Raw genomic sequence first — 24,349 nt, 5'->3', positions numbered from 1 at the left:
ATCATCCTTAGGTTGGTAATGATTAGTCAATCATAGATTATGATGGTACTGGTTTTTGTTATTTAATTTTTTATTTTTTTTAGTTATTTAAGCCTTTGGATCGTTTATTAACCTATACCTATAGGAGATTATATTGCACGTCCAAAGGGATGCTAGGGCTGCAATGTTTTTGTTTTCTATCGTTTCTCTTTACTCTGTCAATTTAACGTGATTGTTATGTTTCTCTAATGTTTTTAATTTTTACTTTGGATTGTTTGCCGATATTATACATCAGACGCCTAATTTATGAGTTGACCGGCGCTGAGGCTGCTTTCCAATTAGTCTTCCCCATTTGGAACAATGAGAAGTCCTTTAAGACTACATATACCATGATGCTCTAGTGACCAGATACGCCCCCCGAAGACATTCAAATAACGAAACGTACGTCCGTCGGCGGTATCTGGTTACGCAACGTGCTCTCCAACCAGTGGAGCTAGCAGCCGGGAATCTGTGCATTCGCTACGGAGGTGGCGACGATCCCAGACGACCCACTACAAACCGCAGATTGGCGGCAAAGTGCCTGCAGCCCTAGTGCCGGGAGGTACTTTTACAGTAAGAGGCCATTTGGCTTTCATTCCATGTTTTTAAAGTTTTAAATAAAACAGTATTACGCTATTGGCTTTCCCCTGTTTTTTCATATACCCCTATGTGGAACGCTGGAGACGAGGTTAATTATTCCATATCCTGTCAACATGTGTGCAGGCACAATCCTGCTCAGGCTCATTTGACTATATTTTCACCAAAGTAGTCAAATTGCTCTGCGCATCCCTTTTCCGCAGCACTTTTTGGGTGTAAGAAGATTTGATTGTGGTGATGGCACTTTCTTCACTTTAAAACAAGATCACAGCAAATAAGAAGAGTGAACTATCTACCTTTGCACTTAATTATTGGGACTTTTTTGTCTTGGAGTTTTCCAGGACCCAGAGACACTACTTATATATTTATATACTCATTTTTGATTTTTATGATTGATTTAATATTAATAATATTATTATCTATTTTGTTGATTACAGGAGATTTTTTTCGTTACTATCACTTGTAGTCTAGCGCCCTCTATGTATCTACTCTATCACATAATATATGTTTGGGGGTTTTATCTAATCTTCGGGCCCAAAATGTGCAAAAACATCTGACAGTGAAAGGGTTAATGTGAGCTAGATGGGATCACTCTGCTGTGCTCACACATTAGAGCTCCCCCTAGCTGCAGCCTGGTAATAACATTGCTAGGAGGTCTATTCATTTATCTGCTCCATACTTCCCATCTTTATATAAACGTCTCCTGACATTTAGGGGTCTATTCATAAAATATGTGCATAGCAATTCCCCCGGGGAAAGTCCATGTACATTCCTTCTGTGTGACTGGGGGAAAGATGAATGTTATTAGGATATTTGCTGTGCTGGTCGAACGGTTTCCATTAATTTAAAATGGAAATGATTGCATTTGGCCACTAGATGGAGATAATTTCTATGGCACTTAGCACCATCTAATGGCCAAATGTGGTATTTTCTGTTTTACATCAATGGTCGGTATTAAAACCACAGGGGCAGATTTTTGCCACTAGATGGAGCCGATGATCTAATATTTGTCATGATTGGAGGAACGCGTGTCACATTCATTCTACAATTTGTTTTATAATAGATCCCTAAATGTCTGTGAAATCTTCCACCACAAAATGTACTCAGCCAATGAGAGGGAATGACTCCATTTTTATTTTTCTCCTGCTATCAATGGCCAACACGGTACAACACTTCATCCATGTCTTTGGTGATCTCTGATCTCCTTATGAAGTGTTTCTTACATGATGAAGATCAGCCATGGAGTATATCTGAGGTGTATATCAGAGTATGCTTCTTCCCCACATGTCCAGCAACATTCATATACAAGACATTTCCCGCACTCACTAATACACCTCGAGGGTTGTGTGGGACCCCTGATGTACAGGAAGACAGGACTTCAGTGAGGAACAATTCCCTCACTCAGGACAGGAAAGTGGCTTCACCACCATGTGAGATCTCTGGTGTGAGTTACAAGAGGACATCTGTGAAAAACATTTCCCACACACAGAACAGGAAAAGGGCTTCTCCCCCGTGTGTAATCTCTGATGTATGGAAAGATTGGACTTCATTGAAAAACATTTCCCACACTCAGAACAGGAAAAAGGCTTCTCCCCCGTGTGAGATCTCTGATGTCTGGACAGACTGGACTTCTCTGAAAAACATTTTCCGCACTCAGAACAGGAATACGGCTTCTCCCCCGTGTGAGATCTCTGATGTGTGGAAAGACTGGACTTCATTAAAAAACATTTTCCGCACTCAGAACAGGAAAAGGGCTTCTCCTCCGTGTGAGATCTCTGATGTGTGGAAAGATTGGACTTATCTGAAAAACATTTCCCACACTCAGGACAGGAAAAAGGCTTCTCCCCCGTGTGAGATCTCCGATGTATGGAAAGTTTGGACTTCTCTGAAAAACATTTCCCGCACTCAGAACAGGAAAAAGGCTTCTCCCCCGTGTGAGATCTCTGATGTATGGAAAGTTTGGAATTCATTAAAAAACATTTTCCGCACTCAGAACAGGAAAAAGGCTTCTCCCCGGTGTGAGATCTCTGATGTCTGGAAAGTTTGGACTTCTCTGAAAAACATTTCCCGCACTCAGGACAGGAAAAAGGCTTCTCCCCAGTGTGAGATCTCTGATGTGTGGAAAGATTGGACTTATTTGAAAAACATTTTCCGCACTCAGAACAGGAAAAAGTCTTCTCCCCCGTGTGAGATCTCTGATGTGTGGAAAGATTGGACTTATCTGAAAAACATTTCCCACACTCAGGACAGGAAAAAGGCTTCTCCCCCGTGTGAGATCTCCGATGTATGGAAAGTTTGGACTTCTCTGAAAAACATTTCCCGCACTCAGAACAGGAAAAAGGCTTCTCCCCCGTGTGAGATCTCTGATGTATGGAAAGACTGGACTTCACTGAAAAACATTTCCCGCACTGGGAACAGGAAAAAGGCTTCTCCCCCGTGTGTATTCTCTGATGTATGGAAAGACTGGACTTCACTGAAAAACATTTCCCGCACTCAGAACAGGAATATGGCTTCTCTCCTGTGTGAGATTTTTTATGCTTATTAAGATTGCTTTTAGCACTGAAAGACTTCCCGCACTCAGGACAGAACAATTTCTCATCTGTTGCAAGGACAGCACCGTCCAGCACAGTCTGAGGTTCCTCTGGATAAGAGGAATACGATGGTCCGGCACCGTCCCGCACAGTCTGAGGTTCCTCAGGATAAGAGGAATACGATGGTCCGGCACCGTCCCGCACAGTCTGAGGTTCCTCAGGATAAGAGGAATACGATGGTCCGGCACCGTCCCGCACAGTCTGAGGTTCCTCAGGATAAGAGGAATACGATGTTCCATCTACACTGTGTGGTGCCAGATGGACATTTGAGGTAGTCGGGTTTTCTCCTGGACTATACTGTGTGATGTCCTCATCTTCTACTTTACAGTCTGGAGACAAAGTGAGACAATCCTCTGAGGTTTTCCTAATCTCCCGTCCATCTACTAAAATAGGAATACAAAAATTATTACTAGACATGAGCTGATTGGTTCCCCTAAACCAGGACTCCGCCCACATCAGGCAGCTTTGTCTCTGAGGATCTTACAATTCCCCCCTCAAGGTAACTAGTAAATGGGTCCTCTGATCTCCTACCAGATCATTTCTTTATTCATGGACCTTAGTCAGAGAGTGAGGAAACAACGAGAACTGTCTTTTATAGGAGTGACAGTGATGAGGGGATTATAGGACGAGGGTCAGGAGTATTTAATGTACAACATAGAGTATATAGTGCAGGGGTCAGGAGTATATAATGTACAACATAGAGTATATAGTGCAGGGGTCAGGAGTATGTAATGTACAACATAGAGTATATAGTGCAGGGGTTAGGACTCATAATATTGGTATTCAGTAATCAGTGGCGGATGAAATGTTTACTGGAGACAAGTTGCAGAGGTCTCACACCGCTGCCTCCCATCTCCTGAGACTGCACTCAGTGACTTGTGTCTGAGACTATACAGACATATCCCTCCACCCGGCACAGCCAGCAAATAACAGAGCAAGTAACCCTGGGAGAATTGTTCTGTCAGAGATCTCACTAGACCCGGGCATGGGGCAGAAGACCCAAGGTACATACCTCAGGTGTCTAGGTCAAACAAACCCTATGGTGAAAATCAACATTTTGCTGCCAGCTGAACCCCAGAATCTCCACAAATCCAGTCTAGAGACATAAATTGTGTCTGCAGCACAGAGAAGGAAGATTATCCGAGAGAAATACAGGACGGGGAACACAGCTCAGGAAAGTGACCAGGGGATTACAGGCTGATATCACCCAGTCCCCGCCCTTCTCTGGACCAATCAGTGAGCAGTTTGGGTGGAAGAATGGATTTAGTGTTAATGACCCACCTGTGCTGATCTCTGTAGGAGTGTCCTCCTCTATAAATGTCCCCGTTATTCCATCCTCCTCCATAGACTGCTGATCATCCCTCACATACGTCTCTTCTTCTTCTGATTTCACCTCAAATTCTATATCGATTGGATCTCCACTCTAAACCAAGAGAATGAGAGAGAATATCATCTGTAAGATATAAACTTACATACAAAATCCACACATCATCTCCACCAGTCTATGTTCTAGATGCTCCACCCCACCGACCTTGTAACAGTGGGGGATGGTGTGACCTTCCTGTGTGGAATCCCGGGAATACAGAGGACGGGGACATCTCTCTGGTGGGTTCCTGGTATTAGGTGGCTCCATCATATCCTTGTGTCCTTCTGAAAACTCCTCCATCCCTCCATACTCCTCATCCTCCTCTTTATACTCTTCTTTAATATCAATATTATCATCCCCGAGGTTTCCACTCTGAATATAGAATAAAACATTCATTATAATAAACATGTTTGTTTATAAATCATAACCACCAATAATTGTTCCTCATCTACCTGATGATGGTGGGGGATGGTGTGTTCTTCCTCCATCACCCCATCCTCATCATCCTCCTCTTTTATCTCTTCTTTCACCTCAACTTTAGGATCTCTCAGGTTTCCACTCTGAATATAGAATAAAAATGACATCAATGGTAACAATGCAGATAATGTACAGATCCTAATGATACTATCAGTGATTGTTCCTCATTTACCTGATGATGGTGGGGGATGGTGTGACCTTCCTGTGTGGAATCCCAGGAATGCAGAGGACGGGGACATCTCTCTGGTGGGTTCCCATTACTGGATCCATCTGTAGGAAACGCACACACTGACTGAATACATTGTTTCTGAAGGAAACACACACACTGACTGAATACATTGTTTCTATGTGTTTATCAGATGATGGGGGATCTAGGTGGAGCTTCCGTGCTGCTCTCTCCTTTACAATAAAGTCTCCTCTTACCCGGTGATGTGAGGAGCTGCTGATTGTCCATCATGACGTCCTTGTAGAGATCCTTGTGTCCTTCTAAATGCTCCTAAATAGGGAAATAGACAGTGACATCACCTGATACTTACAAAGATAAAGTCATCATCCAGACACATCCCTTGTGTTGAACCTTCACAGACATCAGGAATAGTTATTTCCTCCTCCATAAAGATTATAAAATCAAACACAAGTATCATAAGTCCACCTCTAACTAAAACCCCCAACCCGTATTATCGTATAATCTGTTAGTATAAACTGAAATGAAGAGAATGTTCCGGCCTTGTAAGTGGGGGAATGTTTTGACCCTGAAGGGGTTAATCTAGGTTACCACACTATATATGTGTGTATCATCATCTGCTGGAGGTAAAAGACGTCACAGTGACTATGGAGGAAGAGGACGGACATGACGGGGTTACTGGGTGTAAATAGAAGATAAGATCTTATTACCTCCTCTGCTGCCGATTCCAAAGATGTCTCCTCACTACTTTCTCCCGACTCACCTCTCACCCAGAACTTCCTGTCTGTCCCTGACATCACTTCCTGTCTTCCATAGAGACTTCTTCTCTCTATGGTAGAAGTGAGATCACCATCTTGTGGAGATCAGAGGAACTGCAGCCCAGAGAAACGTCTCATAGGTGTCCTTTTATGAAAGTGCGGTAAAATACCGCTATTCAGTTCTCAGGCATTCTCAGGGGAGATCGCTCTCCTCTGTTTATGAAGATTTGCAGATCGATTCTCATGTTGAGATGAGGAGCGATCTACAAACGGCTGGAAACTCCTGAGAACTGCTTCTCTCACTGTAATCTCGCGTGATGTAGCGGGATTACAGTATGAGGAAGTAAAAAATACAGAAAAAGTTGAACACGAATCAGCACACATTATACACCACATATTAATAAAATAATAAAGTTACATTCCCACCAAACAATATACATTAACCTAATTATTAAAAAACATTGTTTTTATCAATATTTAAAGCTCATACATGTGCCTATTTACATGTGAATGGTGTATAGGAAATGAATGGAATCCCACATATGCAATGCAGCTATACACCATTCATATCAATGAAAAATACATTTATAATCATTACATTTTAATAAAGTATACAAATATAAACCCTGTATAACTGTAATAGAACAGTCCATGGGTAAAATTTTTTTTTTTTTACTAATAAATAAAAAATGATATAAAAATTACTTAGTAGCATTTTAACATTTTTTTTTCCACCTCAGACTCAACCACAGCAAGAGACTTTGCTCATGATTTTATTCATAATTCTGTCTCCACTTTCGGCTTTGCATCATTTGTGGTATTTCAAACATTATTTTATATATTTTTACTTTTTTTCATTATTATTAGTTATTTTTCCTAATCTCTTTTCATTCCGTTAATATAAACCATACCCACCCTCTTCCTCCCCCCACCCCTAATGGTTTGTTATGGATTCAATATACACCAGAATTTCCTGCCAGTATTCCTTTATCCTTGGACAGTCCCACCATATGTGTGTAGTTGTTCCTATCTGTCCACATTCTCTCCAACACAATGGCGTTTTATCTTTACTGAATTTATGCATAATTTCAGGTGTCCTGTGCCATCTCGCGATGCATTTATAATTCATTTCGATTGTAGTTATGTCAGTTGCGGTGTTATGTACGGATGCTATTATTCTTTCTACTTGTTGGTCTTCAAACTTCCTGTTTATTTCTTTTTCCCATTTTCATATAAAGTATGGATTTCCTTGTGAATCTAGTTCTGTCAAGATTTGATATACCTTTGATATAGCATGCCGTAATGGGATTTTTATACAGCATAGTTTTTCCAGGGCTGTTAATTTTTTTTCTTCTCTTATAGGCGAGGGTATTGACTTTACCAGATGTTTTAGTTGTATATATTCCCATTCACTGATGTCCCATATATTCTTTTCTTTTATCTCTCGGAATGTTTTTATTTTTCCTTGCTCCATAATGTCCTTTATTTGTGCTGCTCCCATTTTAGTTCCCAGCCGAGTCCCTTTCCCAGGGATAAAAAAAATGAGTTTCCGTAAGTGAAATTAAAGGTGAATTATAAGTCCATTTATTCTGTCTATAGATTAAGTCCCAAACTTTGAAAACATTTTTTGTTATTCCATGTGTATCTTCATCCAACACTCTATATTTTCATGGTACCCATATATTTTTGTGCAGTGTTGTTTTACTTATACTATTTTCCATTCGAATCAATTTTTTTTCTTTTTCTTTATCTTTATTCCCCCATTCTACCATACGTGCGATAATCGTTGCTTTATAATATCTGTTTATGTCCGGTGCTGCTAATCCTCCGTGTTTTTTTCCTCTTGTTATTGTGGCAAAATTGACTCTCGGCTTTTTGTTTTTCCATATGTATTTTATCAGCATTGATTTAAGGATCTCAAAAAAACTCAGCCGGATTTCTATGGGTAACATCTGGAATTTGTATGTTATTTTTGGAAGGGTGACCATCTTAAAAGCATTTATCCTTCCTAGCAATGAAAGTGGTCCTATTATGTTCTTTTTTAAGTCTGTTTTTATTTCATTTAAAAGAGGAACATAGTCATATATAGGCCCGTTACCGTAGATGTCAATTTGATCCCCAGGTAGGTCAACTCTCCTCTTACCCATGTGAATGGGTACTGCTTTTGCAGCCACAGTTTTTCTTTCTTCTCCACCCCTATGTTCAAAATTTCCGTTTTTATAGGATTTATTTTAAAGTTCGCAAGTTCTCCATATTCTTTTATTTCTTTAGCTACATTTGGCAAGGTCACTCTTGGGTTAGTTATATACATTAGGATATCATCGGCATAGGCTGCTATCTTATGTTCTTCTTCGCCTATTCTCGCCCCCTCTATATCCTGGTTATTTCGCAGAGTAGCCAGAAAAGGTTCCAACGTCAATACATATAGAAGTGGCGAGAGCGGGCACCCTTGTCTAGTCCCATTAAACATTTCAAAAGGTGCTGACATATTACCATTGACCTTGACCATTGCCGTTGGTCTACTGTACAGATTTTGAATCCAATGTCTAATCTTGGGTCCCAGTCCCAGATGTTGCAATGTATCCATAATAAACCCCCAGTCTACTCTGTCGAATGCTTTCTCAGCATCTATTGACAAGAGTAGGACTGGGGGTTTTCCACTTTTATTTTTCTGCAGTAGTAATATGGTTTTTAAACTATTGTCTCTCCCTTCTCTTCCGGGTATAAATCTCGTCTGATCCGGGTTGACTAAATCTGGCATTAGGTTCTTTAAACGGGTGGCCAAGACTTTAGCATAAAGTTTTGTATCAGCATTAAGGAGTGCTATAGGCCTGTAACTGGAACACAAAGTCTTGTCTTTTCCGGGTTTTAGTATTATAGTAATATGGGCCATTAGAGATTCACGCCTTATTTCTTCATCTTCCCCTATTTTGTTAAAGTACTCACATAGTCTCGGGATCAGTTGGCTCTGGAATTTTTTATAATATTTAATGGTGAACCCATCTGGTCCAGGGCTTTTCCCTGTAGGTGTTTCTTTCAATGATCTTATAATTTCCTCCTGTGTTATTACTGCATCCAAAGCTGTCAGGTATTCTTCATGTATTTTTGGCAAATTCGCCTTCTTTAAATATTCTTGTATTTTTTCTTTTCTCTTCTCCTTATGCATATCTTTTTAATTGCATATAATGCACTATAGTATGTTTGGAATGCCGTGGCGATGTCTGCTGTCTTGTTTACCATATAATTTATAGACTTTTTACGTCCTAACATTTTTGCAAGATATTTTCCAGGCTTGTTTCCTCCTTTGTATCTGTCTTTTTTGAGTCTATTAAACTCCTTTCTTGTTTCCTGTTCCATGAGGTCTTTCAATAGTTCCCTTTTTACTATCAGAGCTCGTTGGATTTCTTTTTCCTCATTTCTTTTATGTCTATATTCCAGATCATGGATTTCTTTTAAGATTTTTTGCATGTTAATTTCTCTTTCTTTCTTTTTTCTGGTACCAATGGCAATCAGTTGGCCCCTGATGACAGCCTTATGTGCTTCCCAGATTGTTGCTGAGCTTACCTCTAATGTATCATTAGCCTGAAAGTATTGATCGATTTCCATTTTTATAATATTCTCTACTTCATGGTCTTCAATTATGTCTTCATTTATTCTCCATGCTCCTCTCCCCAGCGCTTCCCTTTTTAATTTTATTCTCATTGTCACTGGAGCGTGGTCCGATATTGTAGCTGTTTCTATTGTTGTTTCCATAACTACATCCAGGGCTCTATGTTCAATCAATATATAGTCAAGTCTGGAGTACATTTCATGTACCGTTGAGTGATATGTATAGTCCTTTACACTAGGATGTTGGATCCTCCAGACATCTACTAGTTGATGTTCAAATCATTTTCTTTTTATTCTTCTTAATATTTTTTTTTCCTTATTGACAGCCCCGGAGGTGGAGTCTAGTTTACTATCCATGGTAAAGTTTAGGTCTCCAGCTAGAATTAAGTAACCTCTCTTAAATTCATTCAGCTCCTTTAAGATTTCTAAAAAATATTTCTTCGGATGCTTATTGGGACAATAAATATTTGCCAAGGTATATCTTGTGCAGTGTTGTAAGTAACGGTGTTTAAATAAACCCTGTTACATAACGATTGGCCGTCAAGGGGTAACTAGTAATCTACCTGATTACTGTTATCCTATCGCCGTTGCCATTACATTGGCGGTGTTATCAAGTTACTTTGAGCGCGCAGCCTGGCATACCCCGCAGTTCTCCATGGACTCCTGTCCATCCGCCTCGGCCCCGATCACTGAGCCTTTTATGAACTGCATGTATCCCAATCACTTATCATTAAACCATAACACTGTGTGAATACTAATCAATAAACTATTATACCATGTTCATCCCAATCTACAATAATTCACACAGTGTTCAGCCCAATATTGTGTACACCCAAATCACTGATCAATATTGTGTACACCCAAATCACTGATCAATGAGCCTTGTATGAACTGCATTCATCCCAGTCACTTCAATTCTAATTTTTTTTATTGTTGATTGCATATATAAAGTACAAAAAGTGGTACACCAATTTGCATAGAATTAACATACTACATACGCAAGCATACATTCCCCCCCCCCCCCATATCTCCGTGTTATTATGTTTGAGTGAAAAAAGCCTCTTAAATTCCAAATTGTCTTCCCTTATGTCCGCCCTCCCCCCCACCGCCCCCCCAACCCTCGCCCACCCCTCCACCCTCCCATCACACCTTGAACCGTTTTTTTAGGTTAATTTGTTTCATTAGATAAATCCTCTCCATGTAGGGGTGTCCAATAGCTGGTTAAAGTATATATTCATTTTGAAAGACTTCCTCTTCTTATATAGAACAACCCGTTATGTCTAGCCAAGGTTTCCACATCCTCACATATTTTCTATAGTTGCCCTGTCTAGTGAGTGTCACTCTCTCGCTCCAGATCATTGTATTAATGGTTTCAACCCAAGATTTGACAGTAGGGGGAGTCTGGGCCTGCCACCTCCACCCAATTAACTTTCTTGCCTGGAAGAGGCATCTCAGCACCACCTCGAGGGTACCAGCAGGCGCTCTATCCTCCTCGATACTGCCTAATAGGCATGTCTTAGACTCAGCTTCCAGATTCGTTTTGAAAGTTTTATTTATTATGTCTATCACCTCCTCCCAGTATCTGAATAGCTTAGGGCATTTCCACATCATGTGGATGAGGCTGCCTGTCGCTCTGCACCTTTGACATTTGTCAGTACTTCTCCACCCAAGAGTGAACATTCTCCTGGGGGTATAGTATACTCTATGCAAGAGAAACAAGTGTGATACTTTCTGAGATAGAGAGATCGAGACCAATACCCCCCTCCTCAAGATCGCGCTCCACTGTTCCGTGGTCATTTGCCCCAAGTCTTTCTCCCACCCCATCCTGCTCTTAATAGGGCCTGCCCTACTTATTGTTTTAGCTCCTATTCTGGAATACAATTCGGAGATCAGGCCTTTAGTTGTTTTTGAAGAGGTTATTTTCAAGAGGGTGGGGGCCGAGGACCATACAATGGGTTGTGACCCAAACTGGGCTTGGATGCCGTGCCGGATCTGCAGGTATCTGTAAAATGTTTTATTTGCTATGTTGAATTCCTGTCGCAAGTCTGCAAAGGATTTCATATGTTCTCCATCATACAATTGATTTAAGCGATTTATACCTTGTCTCTCCCATTCCTTGCATCTCTCAATGTCTTTTAGTTCCCTTAAGTTCTGGTTGCACCAGAGAGGGGCAAACGTTGTTATTCCCTTGTAGCCCATTAGTGCTTTTGTTGGTTGGACCCTTATAAATAAACGAGCCAGCCTCGAGTGCCTCCAATAATGTCCTATGTGGTGCCCCTAATAGCATCAGTGTACCGGGATTCCCGTCTCCCTCCGGTCCACAATTAGCAAGGTGTTGTAGTTGCGAAGCTAGGAAGTATGTTTTCGGGTGGGGAACTGCCATACCCCCCTCTTTAGCTGGTAACTGCATGGTCTGGAGACAAATCCGGGCTTGTCCCTTCTTCCAAATTAACTCTCTGAAAATGGATTCTATCCTTTTGAACCATTTTTGGTCAATCCAGACTGGGGAATTATGAAGGATATAGAGTAGCTGGGGCAGCCACAGCATCTTTATTAGATTGGGAAAAGAGAGGAGATGTTGCGCTAGTTAATTAATATGATCTAAACACAGATGGATAGGAAATAAAAAATTGAAGCCAGTAAGTCCAAATTAAATGGGAAGCTGTGAAAAGAAAATTAGAAAAAGTCCCAGTATGTCCACAATAAATATAATTCATATAAAAGTGAACAAATGTTGAAGAACAAATGAGACAGCCACCACCACGAATCAATAAAGAATGGAGGCTTACCACATGGCAAGCAATAAATGCTTGCGGCTGCAAACCCCAGCCAGGGCCTTTAGGCGATCCTCACGGGGGGGAGTTGTGGAGAAGGATGTTGAGACCCCCAAACGAATCCACGATTTTTGTAACGTGTCACAAAAGAAAACACTCAATAGTGAAGTATGTCGTGGATCAATACACATATAAGGTATATAGTGACTTAGGAACCACCACCACCAACACCCTATAAATCGGAGGCTTACCAGAGCGTATGAAAATAACCAGCATGTGGCTAAAACCCTAGCCTGGGCCTTTATAAGTCCTGGGATGTGATAACAATCCTTAGGGATCATTTGAGTAGAGATAATCAGGCATGTTGAGATCTGAGTCCTGTAGCACTCCTGTCTGCACTGGCGATGCGATGTTGTCGCCACTTCCGGGATTCAGGCTGGCGGGTAGCAGATCGGGACATGCATGTCCTTTCTTTAGATTTGACTCAAATGGTGGTGTGTGAGTCGGACACGCCGCAATACCGATCTCGATAAAGAGCCTCTAATGAAGGCTCTTTACCACATGATCAGCTGTGTCCAATCAAGGCTGATCACAGCGTCAACAGAAAGAGCCGTTTATTGACTTTTCCTCACTCGCATCTGACAGACGAGAGTAGAGGAGAGCCAATCGGCTGCTCTCCCGACAGGGGGGTCTGTGCTGATTGTTTATCAGTGCAGCCCCCCACCCAGGACCACCAAGGATGCCTACCAGGTATGCTATCCTGGACCAACAGGGATATGCCAATCAGTGCCACTCATATATATCCTTCAGTGCCCATCAGTGTTGCCTATCAGTGCCCATTGTCAGTGCCCACCAGTGCCATCTCATCAGTGAAGGAGAAAACGTACTCATTTACAAAATTTTATTACAGAAACAAAGAATGTTTTTTTGTTATTATTATTCATTCATTACGTTCCATTCGTTTAGATGCAGCATTTGTTATTTCGGGTAATTCGTAACTTTGGATAAATTCGTATTCATTCCGTTCACTAACAGCTAAATTACGAGGAACACCTTAACAATCACCACCATTTTATTCTCCAGGGCCTCTGCTATCAGATAATATATGTTTGGGGGTTTAATCTAATCTGCAGGCAAAAACATCTGACAGTGAAAGGGTTAATGTGAGCTAGATGGGCTCACTCTGCTGTGCTCACACATTAGAGCTCCCCCTAGCTGCAGCCTGGTAATAACATTGCTAGGAGGTCTATTCATTTATCTGCTCCATACTTCCCATCTTTATATAAACGTCTCCTGACATTTAGGGGTCTATTCATAAAATATGTGCATAGCAATTCCCCCGGGGAAAGTCCATGTACATTCCTTCTGTGTGAATGGGGGAAAGATGAATGTTATTAGGATATTTGCTGTGCTGGTCGAACGGTTTCCATTAATTTAAAATGGAAATGATTGCATTTGGCCACTAGATGGAGATCATTTCTATGGTACTTAGCACCATCTAATGGCCAAATGTGGTGTAACGGAACCCCAAATGGGACAGGAGTTAAAGCCGTTTAAGATATTCCATTCCGAACCCAAGACAGCTATCGAAACTCCACAATCCGGCGAACACGACCCATACGGATTCTCCCAGAAACAAGAGACAGTTCTGTTTGAGGTTCAAAACGAATAGACTCTTTGATGAGAAAATCAGACTCTTATATACAGTTAGTAACCAAAAATGAACAATGACTCAACTCCACCCACAACACGACACAATGAGCCCAATACACATCTTTTTAGTAGACATTCTGGCACCAGCTCTTGGTCTAATTAGCATGAGCTAATTAACTACAGCTGATAAGTCAGACAACTGACCTTTAGACTGTCTGTTTAACTCACAATACACATGTATCATCAATAGAACTTCACACAATACAGGGTCAATTAGCACAACACAATGACAGGTTCTTCAGGGCCATCCTAGATTAATTTACATGACAACAGACGACATTAACACCTAACGGTCTGTGTTCCCACATTGAATGAGTCGCTCTTTCAATTAACCTGTTGAGTTCAGAATCAACAACCTGTAAATAGTTCTTACAGATATCCTGGAATATATTGTGGATTACAGACCCATGTTAAAGCAATCCAAGATATGTCAATTATTTCCTGGCTCATACTTTGCAAGAGCTTCTGGATTCCACGGGCCCTCCCGTTACATGTGGTATTTTTAGGTGTACAATTGATTTTTCATATATGTGACTGATTCATACATATTTATGTTTTCTATACATTTTTAATTAATGGTCAACGAGGTCCTAATAAAGATAGAATTTGTCCCCGAAGATAAAGATATACATAGTGTTATATTCTTAATATCTAAAATGTGATTTGGTTATAAAATATTATTGAGAATATGAATTCCTATAAATGGTATGGATGTTGGGCTTTGAGTTAATAATCTCCTGATGTGACATTTGAACCCAGTTATCAATTTCTAGAAGCTGTGAAGACATATTTATTCATTTTGTAAATATCTTATGTTTAAAAAAAAGGTATTTCATATGACTGATGTTCTGTTTGAAAGTTGCATTCGAAGGCAGACGAATCCCTTCCCCCATTTCCTGTGTCTGTAAGTAATTAGGAAATAGACCACTTCCTATGGTAAGCCTCATATTCCTCCCCGTCATCCCCTCCATTCTGGGGAATGATGTAGGAGGAGCGCTTTACTTTTTGGCGGGAAAGTCAAAGAAAGGATCTTGAAGTTTATAAAAAGCTTGGGTGGAAAGCTTCTCCCTCTCTTCTACCCTTCCCCCATCTTCAAAAGCACACAGACAATTTTCTCCAGCAAACACAGGGCTCATCGGCCATCTTTAAAGCACATGTTCCTGGAAGAACTTTCTTTCATGTATTGCACTTTTATTTGAAGCTACGAATGTACTGTAACTGTACTTATTATCTGTAATGGTCAGGGGTTAACAGCGTTTACGATATTCCATTCCACCAAACCACGACAGCTTATCGACACTCCACAATCCGGCAGACAGGACCCATTGGATTTCCCCCAGAATTACGAGACACACACAGCTCTGTTCTCTGGTTCCAAACGGATAGATACTTTAATGGGAAAATCAGGCTCTTTATATACAGTCAGTAACAATGACTCAACTACACCCACAACCAGGGCTGTGGAGTCGGAGGAAATTTTGGGTACCTGCAGTCTGAGTTGGAGGAAATTTTGGGTACCTGGAGTCTGAGTCAGAGTCAGCAAACAATGCGCCGACTTCAACTCCGACTCCTACTAAATTTAGATTGTCGGAACATTTAGGAGTCAAAACATTTATCCACCGACTCCACAGCCCTGCCCACAACATCATACAATGGGTACTAACGAGCCCCCCTCAATACACATCTTTTAAGATGGACACCTGCTTATACAATACACATTCCTTTAGTCAGACATTCTGACTCCAATTCTAATTACCTACAGCTGGCAAGTCAGACATCTGACCTTTTAGACTGTGCTAATTCACAACACACATTATCATCAATAGAAATTCACACAAAACAGTGTTAATTAGCATCACACAATGAAAAGGTCTTTAGAAGCCAGACTGTCTACCAAGCTCCAATCCACATCACCACAGTAGCAGACTTAATTAGCACAATAGACAATAGAATGCAATCACAGCAAGCTTTTATCGTACACTACAGCCAGGTAGCTGAAGGTGATGACGTCTTTCAATTAACCTGTTGAGTTCAGAATCAACAACCAGTAATAATTCAAGATATTCTGAATATATTGTGGATTATCATTACTGTCCCATCTCATGTAATCCGAGATATTAGTTCTCAGTCATCCTATGCCCCTAGTGGACATAGGATGTCCCTAGACACAAGAGTCATTGGTGAGGCTGAAACAGAAGTACTCCACATCCTTCAAGAGCCTCTGGGTCCCACGGGCCCTACCGTTACATTATACTTTATAGTGTGTATATTAAAACACACAGTTTTTATTCACGTTAATTCACAAATTTGTCTCACGATTCGTCATTCATCCAGAACGCAAAGTAAAACCTTTAAACAGCAGAAGCTGCGCTATTTTAACATTAGAAACCCTCGGGTTTTATCACATAGGAACATCTTTTCATTTTTTTTTAGACTTGTTTTTTTATTGTATGTATATGGCGATACATCGCACACTCATGTGGAGATTAGATTGTAACGGGACATTACCACGGAGCACAGCGGTGTGATCGAGTGAGAGCGCCCTGCTGGTTTGCAGATTCGGGTGACACGCTCTCCAGCTCTATGAATGTGAGCTCTGTAGTCACAGGAAGAGGGCGTGTCCTCACAGACTGTGGTGATGCCTGAACGGTTGCCTAGGCAACAGGCAGGTATATAAGGTTTCACCTCATTTGACCCACCCATCTACTGACGAAGGCCAATGAGAGGCCGACACGCGTTTAGAAGGGAGCCCTATCTGTGATGTCAGGCGAAGCGCCGTGGGTCTAGATCGGTGGTGAATGAGCTGATGATTTGATACTTGCTGTTTTTATTGTTATTTCTTGTAAGTGTAACTTTTTAGGGGACTCTAGCTATGACTAAGCACTAGTTTCAGTGCGAAGCGCGTCAGAGGTCGGGTTTTATTTTGCTGTGACTTGTAGTGCTGTCCTTCTTTTAATAAAGGCGACAATTTGTTCAGAGTGCGGCTGTCCAGAGACAATTTTTGTTCCTGTGTAACTTTTTAGGGGGGACTTTTATAATAAATTCAGAAGCAGAGAGCACTATGGTACTTGTGTTTTTTCTTTCATGTCCTTCCCCCCGGGATATAGAAGTGGAATTGATTATTAATAAGTGAATGGAGGAAGGTGGTGTTTGGAGACAATTTATACGTTGATTCCCCACACAGAGGTGCAGTCTGGAGACTGTAGGAATAACTACCATTGGTAAAGTGGACGGATCGTGATCGGACACAAGGAGTGATCTGTCTATGAGTTTTATACTCACCCTTGAGGTGAGCATGCATTTTAGCAGGTGGGGGTGCGCACTGAATATTGGATCCATTTAAATCGGATTTTTCACAGCGGTGACAGCTTTGGAAACCTCCATATGAACTGTTTTTTTATCATTTATTTCTTTTTTCATAAATAGTTTTATGGAATGTATAATTATTTGTTTCTATAAGATTTATAGATACGCAGCGCTGCACTATTTTCACACAATTAATACGCAGCTTCTACTTTTCAGAGGTGCGATATCCTTCTCTGTACAATCCGTGTTTTATTGATTGCATGGAATATTGGAATTTTCTGAGATTGTGGATTTGGGGTTTTCATGAGCTGGAAGCCACAATCATCACAATGATGACAAATCACGGCTTGAACCCTCTTGCTTTGCATGTAACGAGTCTCTCTCATATATTAGTCTCGCCTTTTAAGTTGCATTAGTGAAATAAATGAACTTTTGCACCATATTCAAATTTTTCGAGTTTCACCCGTATATCAGGGTGTGCTTCTTCCCCACATGTCCAGCAACATTCACATACAAGACATTTCCCGCACTCACTAATACACCTCGAGGGTTGTGTGGGACCCCTGATGTACAGGAAGACAGGACTTCAGTGAGGAACATTTCCCTCACTCAGGACAGGAATACGGCTTCTGGCTCGTGTGAGATCTCTGATGTGTGGAAAGATTGGACTTCACTGAAAAACATTTCCCTCACTCAGGACAGGAATACGGCTTCTCCCTCGTGTGTGATCTCTGATGTGTGTTACGACTGGACGTCTGCGAAAAACATTTCCCGCACACAGAACAGGAAAAAGGCTTCTCCCCCGTGTGTTTTCTCTGATGTGTGGAAAGACTGCACTTCTGTGAAAAACATTTCCCGCACTCAGGACAGGAATACGGCTTCTCCCCCGTGTGAGATCTCTGATGTGCGGAAAGATTGGCCTTCATTGAAAAACATTTCCCGCACTCAGGACAGGAATACGGCTTCTCCCCCGTGTGAGATCTCTGATGTGTGGAAAGAATGGACTTTGCTAAAAAACATTTCCCGCACTCAGAACAGGAAAAAGGCTTCTCCCCCGTGTGAGATCTCTGATGTTTGGAAAGATCGGACTTCAATGAAAAACATTTCCCACACTCAGAACAGGAAAAAGGCTTCTCCCCCGTGTGTAATCTCTGATGTGTGGAAAGATTGGACTTATCTGAAAAACATTTCCCACACTCAGAACAGGAAAAAGGCTTCTCCCTCGTGTGTGATCTCTGATGTGTGGAAAGATGGGACTTCCGTAAAAAACATTTCCTGCACTCAGGACAGGAAAAAGGCTTCTCCCCCGTGTGAGATCTCTGATGTCTGTAAAGATTGGACTTCTCTGCAAAACATTTCCCGCACTGAGAACAGTAAAAAGGCTTCTCCTCCCTGTGAGATCTCTGATGTGTGGAAAGATGGGACTTCACTGAAAAACATTTCCGGCACACAGAACAGGAAAAAGGCATCTCCCCCGTGTGTGATCTCTGATGTGTGGAAAGACTGGACTTCACTGAAAAACATTTCCCGCACTCAGGACATGGAAACCTCTTATGTGTTGGAAAGACAGCACCGTCCCGCACAGTCTGAGGTTCCTCAGGATAAGAGGAATACGATGGTCCGGCACCGTCCCGCACAGTCTGAGGTTCCTCAGGATAAGAGGAATACGATGGTCCGGCACCGTCCCGCACAGTCTGAGGTTCCTCAGGATAAGAGGAATACGATGGTCCGGCACCGTCCCGCACAGTCGGAGGTTCCTCAGGATAAGAGGAATACGATGGTCCGGCACCGTCCCGCACAGTCTGAGGTTCCTCAGAATAAGAGGAATACGATGGTCCGGCACCGTCCCGCACAGTCTGAGGTTCCTCAGGATAAGAGGAATACGATGGTCCAGCACCGTCCCGCACAGTCTGAGGTTCCTCAGGATAAGAGGAATACGATGGTCCGGCACCGTCCCGCACAGTCTGAGGTTCCTCAGGATAAGAGGAATACAATGGTCCGGCACCGTCCTGCACAGTCTGAGGTTCCTCGGGATAAAGGGGATACGATGATCCGGCACCGTCCTGCACAGTCTGAGGTTCCTCAGGATAAGAGGAATACGATGGTCCGGCACCGTCCCGCACAGTCTGAGGTTCCTCAGGATAAGAGGAATACGATGGCCCGGCACCGTCCCGCACAGTCTGAGGTTCCTCAGGATAAGAGGAATACGATGGTCCGGCACCGTCCCGCACAGTCTGAGGTTCCTCGGGATAAGAGGAATATGATGGTCCGGCACCGTCCCGCACAGTCTGAGGTTCCTCAGGATAAGAGGAATACGACGGTCCATCTACACTGTGTGGTGCTGGATGGACATTTGAGGCAGTCGGGTTTTCTCCTGGACTATACTGTGTGATGTCCTCATCTTCTACTTTACAGTCTGGAGACAAAGTGAGACAATCCTCTGAGGTTTTCCTCATCTCCCGTCCATCTACTAAAATAGAAATACAAAGATTATTACTAGACATGAGCTGATTGTTCCCCTAAACCAGGACTCCGCCCACATCAGGCAGCTTTGTCTCTGAGGATCTTACAATTCCCCCCTCAAGGTAACTAGTAAATGGGTCCTCTGATCTCCTACCAGATCATTTCTTTATTCATGGGCCTTAGTCAGAGAGTGAGTAAACAACGAGAACTGTATTTTATAGGAGTGACAGTGATGAGGGGATTATAGGACGAGGGTCAGGAGTATGAAAGGTACAACATAAAGTATATAGTGCAGGGGTCAGGAGTATGTAATGTACAACATAAAGTATATAGTGCAGGGGTCAGGAGTATGTAATGTACAACAGAGTATATAGTGCAGGGGTCATGAGTATGTAATGAACATGTAGCACCCTGGTGTTTAGGAAGGGTGAATAATAAAGTGAGTTCACCAGGTGGTAGTTATCCTTGCTTATTGTTAGGAGATCTACTGATTCCTCTCTAACTTTGGATGGCTGCACCTTTTCTCTTCTGTCACTAGGTGGCACTTGATAGACAAGGGTGTAGCAAGGTCGGATTATGAATAGATGGGGTGTCTCAGCCAATTGGCAGGGGTTTCTTTGGTCCCTTGGCCTGCTGGGAGAGCCTATTTATTTGGGTGGAGTCAGGTGATCGGGGTTCTGTGCCACCTGGACGGCTGTCTGGGTGGACGTGTATTATGTCGCCCGGGTTCTTAGGCCGGAAGCCTGAGGCCTATCCAGGAGCAAGAGAAGCAGCGCAGGGTTGGGACTGCAGGATTGGATTCTAACTGAGAGTAAAGATTCAGCCGAACGGGGAACCAGTTGTGGTCGGAGGTGGAGGGGAAGCTGTCGCCACTAAGGGACCATCCACCTTGTTACCGGAGACTACAGTTAGTAAGCTGGAGCCAGTACCAGAGGAATCTTCTCACCAGCCTGGGACAGTGAAGAAGTGGGAAAGCTTCAGCAGGTGCCAAGCCAGGGGCCCAGCAGGATAGCGGGGGTGACGCTTCAGGAGCGTCAGTAAGTGCCAAGCCAGGGGTCCAGCAGGATAGCGGGGGCGACGCTTGAGCATCAGTAAGTGCCAAGCCAGGGGCCCAGCAGGATAGTGGGGGTGACGCTTGAGCAGCATCAGTAAGTGCCAAGCCAGGGGCCCAGCAGGAGAGCGGGGGTGACGCTTGAGCATCAGTAAGTGCCAAGCCAGGAGCCCAGCAGGATAGCGGTGGTGACGCTTGAGCATCAGTAAGTGCCAAGCCAGGAGCCCAGCAGGATAGCGGGGGTGACGCTTGAGGATAGGGGTGCAACAGATCGTCACCGCGTGACACTCCTCCCCGCCTCAGCGTGCTGACTACAGACCCGGGACCACCGACTGCAGGCATGTGGAGACAATGACAGTATCTGTGAGATCTGCACCTGCCGGTAGGAGATAGACCATTACCTGGGGAGCATGGCTGTCTGTAGTGAGCGGAGGAGGGGGGACACCTGTGACACCCGAAGAGGGAGGACACCAGTGACACCCGAGGAGGGGGGACACCAGTGACACCCGAGGAGGGGGGACACCAGTGACAACCGAGGAGGGGGGACACCAGTGACACCAGAAAAGGGGGGACACCAGTGACACCAGAAAAGGGGGGACACCAGTGACACCCGAGGAGGGGGGACACCAGTGACACCAGAGGAAGGGGGACACCAGAGGAGGGGGGACACCAGTGACACCAGAGTGGAGTGGAGGACCCCGGTGACACCAGAGTGGAGTGGAGGACCCCGGTAACACCAGAGTGGAGAGGAGGGGGGGGGGGACACCTGTGACACCAGAGTGGAGGAGACAGGAGGGGGGAAACCAGTGACACCAGAGTGCAGGAGACAGGAGGGGGGAAACCAGTGACACCAGAGGGGAGAGGAGGGGGATACCGGTGATACTAGAGTAATGATGGTGATTAGGGGGCAAGCGGACATCTTGTTACACCCAACAGAGTTTTAGATTTCACAGTTATTTTCAACACAAAACGTGAGTTTTTTGATCCGTTGCACCCCAAGGCATCAGTAAGTGCCAAGCCAGGGGCCCAGCAGGATAGCGGGGTTGACGCTTGAGGAGCATCAGTAAGTGCCAAGCCAGGGGCCCAGCAGGATAGCAGGGGTGACGCCTGAGGAGCATCAGTAAGTGCCAAGCCAGGGGCCCTGCAGTATAGCGGGGGTGATGCCTGAGGAGCATCAGTAAGTGCCAAGCCAGGGGCCCAGCAGGATAGCGGGGGTGATGCTTGAGGAGCATCAGTAAGTGCCAAGCCAGGGGCCCAGCAGGATAGCGGGTGTGACGCTTGAGGAATATACAGCGGGTTAGCTGTAGAAGAGCTCAGAACATTCAGTAGCCACTGAATCTGGAAGTCCAGTGAGTAGGGAGGAGCCTAACACCTCCCGGTTCGGTTTGCGGCAGAACAAGTGAATGGACCGAAAGTTTGTGCGAACATTCGAACACCGTTAAAGTTTATGGGGCCCGAACGTGAAATATCTAAAGTGCCCGCAGGCTCTATATACTCTGAACAGCAGTATACAGGCGGTCCCCGGGTTCAAACAAGACAGGGACTGGAGGTTTGTTCTTAAGTTGAATCTGTTAGTAATTTGGAACTGGTACATTTTGTAAGTGTAGCTCCAGCCAAAAAAATCGAATTTTAAGCTTTTTGGAAAACATAGGGAAGGGTTATCACCCCTGTAACATTTGTTTTGCTGTCTGTGCCCTGTGTTCAGAAGATTTCACCTCACTTTCTGTCCCAATGACAATTGGATTTAGAAAATTTGGGGTTATTAGGGAAACAAGGATTGGTGATAAAGCATCAGTGGAGAGGAGACACCTTTTTCCCATATCAACTCTTACAGGAGAGAATTTCCCTTCCTAGGGGTAGATTTCCTCTCACTTCCTGTTGTCTCCCTGCGTTTGTAGTCGGATGTTTGAAAGTAGGGGAAAATTGTGCCTTAGGTGTTGGTGGTACCAGAACACTGTAAGTCCTCACTGTTACTCTTGGTGGGTGCAGGAACGGGCCCTGCTGTGAAATATTAGATCAAAAATTGTAATTAACAGGGGCGTGTAAACAGGGGCAGAAAAATTGGGCCTTAGGCGGTGGTGGTAGTGCCCTGAAACAAAAATATTCTTAGAAGCTATTAACATGAACATTGAGGAGGAATAGGATAGTCACTAAGCATAGGCAGTCTTCAAGGGATCCCACATCCATAGAAAAATCAATTGGTTACATCAGCATCAGGTGCTTGGTAGCTGGTGATCCAAGACTGATTCATTTTTATGAAGGTGAGCCGATCAACAGAGTCTGTGGACAGGCGCACTCTGTGATCGGTTACAAAGCCTCCAGCAGCACAGAATGTGCGTTCAGAAAGAACGCTGGATGCAGGACAGGCCAATAGCTCAATTGCATATTGTGCAAGCTCTGGCCAGTGAACCATCCTCAAGATCCAGTAACCCAGTGGATGCTCTGTTGGAAAGGTTTCCAAGTCTGATCTTGCCCCTAGATATTCCTGCACCATTTAATTCAGACACTGGCGACGGTTGCTGGAACCGATCAGACCTTGGGGCTGCGGACTGAAGAATTGTCTGAAGGCATCGGTCAGACGGCCACCTTCTCCACCGCTCTTTCTGTGATTGAAAAAAGCCTCAGCAACACGTTGTCCAGCACCACGAAATTGTAACCTCCCAGGCTCTGGGAACGCATTGCACAAACCTTTCTGCAAGGCCTCCCAAAGATGTTTCATCCTCTGCTCCCTCTGCAAAGGGTGGATAAATTCTGGGAAAGTTCCTTAAAACAGGGCACATGGGTCAAGTGTCCATGTCGGAGGGCGGAGAGTAGGTTGGTGCCTACAACCATTCCTGGCTGAAGCTGGCGTGGCGTCAACCACCTCTGAGCCTGCCCCTGCAGAGCTAACAGAATCTCTGCCCCAGTGTGGCTCCTGTCCCTAAGCAGACCAACTTAAGCACCGCATGGCATCTTTTTGCCTGAGTGCTTGCGTAGCCCCTTAAACGTCTATGGAGCATCGCTGGTTCAGGAGGAAAAATCTGCAGAGGAAGAGGCCATAGAGGAAGAAGAGGAGGGGGTGGAGGAGAGAGCCACCACTAGCATTTTGGAGGTATGGTGGCAAAACAAGCTCCAAAAATACTGCACCCTGTCCTGCATCCTTCCCAGCTGCCAGCAGAGTTACCCAGTGCACCGTGAAAGAAAGGCAACGTCGCTGTCCATGCCTGCTGGACCACGAGTCAGCGGTAATATGCACCTTACTGCTGACCGCCCTGTCCAACGAGGCCAAGACATTGCCTTCCACATGCTGGTAGAGAACCGGAATAGTCTTCTGTGAAAATAAATGGAGTTTGGGAACCTGCCACTGAGGTACCGCACATTCCACAAATTCACAAAAGGGGGCAGAGTCTACCAGCTGAAAAGGCAGCAGTTGCAGTGCAGATGCAGTAGCCAAGGTAGCATT

At 43.8% G+C, this 24,349-nt stretch overlaps 1 protein-coding gene across 1 annotated transcript in view; it reads right to left on the bottom strand.

Moving 5' to 3' along the window:
• Window positions 1-787: 787 nt before the first annotated feature.
• The window catches only part of LOC120935213 (oocyte zinc finger protein XlCOF6-like), a 40,250-nt gene continuing 16,688 nt past the window's right edge, over window positions 788-24,349 (bottom strand). Inside the window, exons 2-4 of the mRNA XM_040347380.1 lie at window positions 18,214-18,831; window positions 2,069-3,067; window positions 788-867 (exon numbers count right to left, since the gene is read on the bottom strand). Of these exons, the coding sequence (XP_040203314.1) occupies window positions 788-867; window positions 2,069-3,067; window positions 18,214-18,831 (1,697 nt within the window). The remainder of the gene's footprint in view (window positions 868-2,068; window positions 3,068-18,213; window positions 18,832-24,349) is intronic.

Source organism: Rana temporaria, chromosome 4 (assembly GCF_905171775.1).
Source record: "Rana temporaria chromosome 4, aRanTem1.1, whole genome shotgun sequence".
Lineage (NCBI taxonomy): Eukaryota > Metazoa > Chordata > Amphibia > Anura > Ranidae > Rana > Rana temporaria.
Note: the sequence above shows the minus strand (reverse complement) of the source record. Positions and strands in the feature narration are given on the sequence as shown.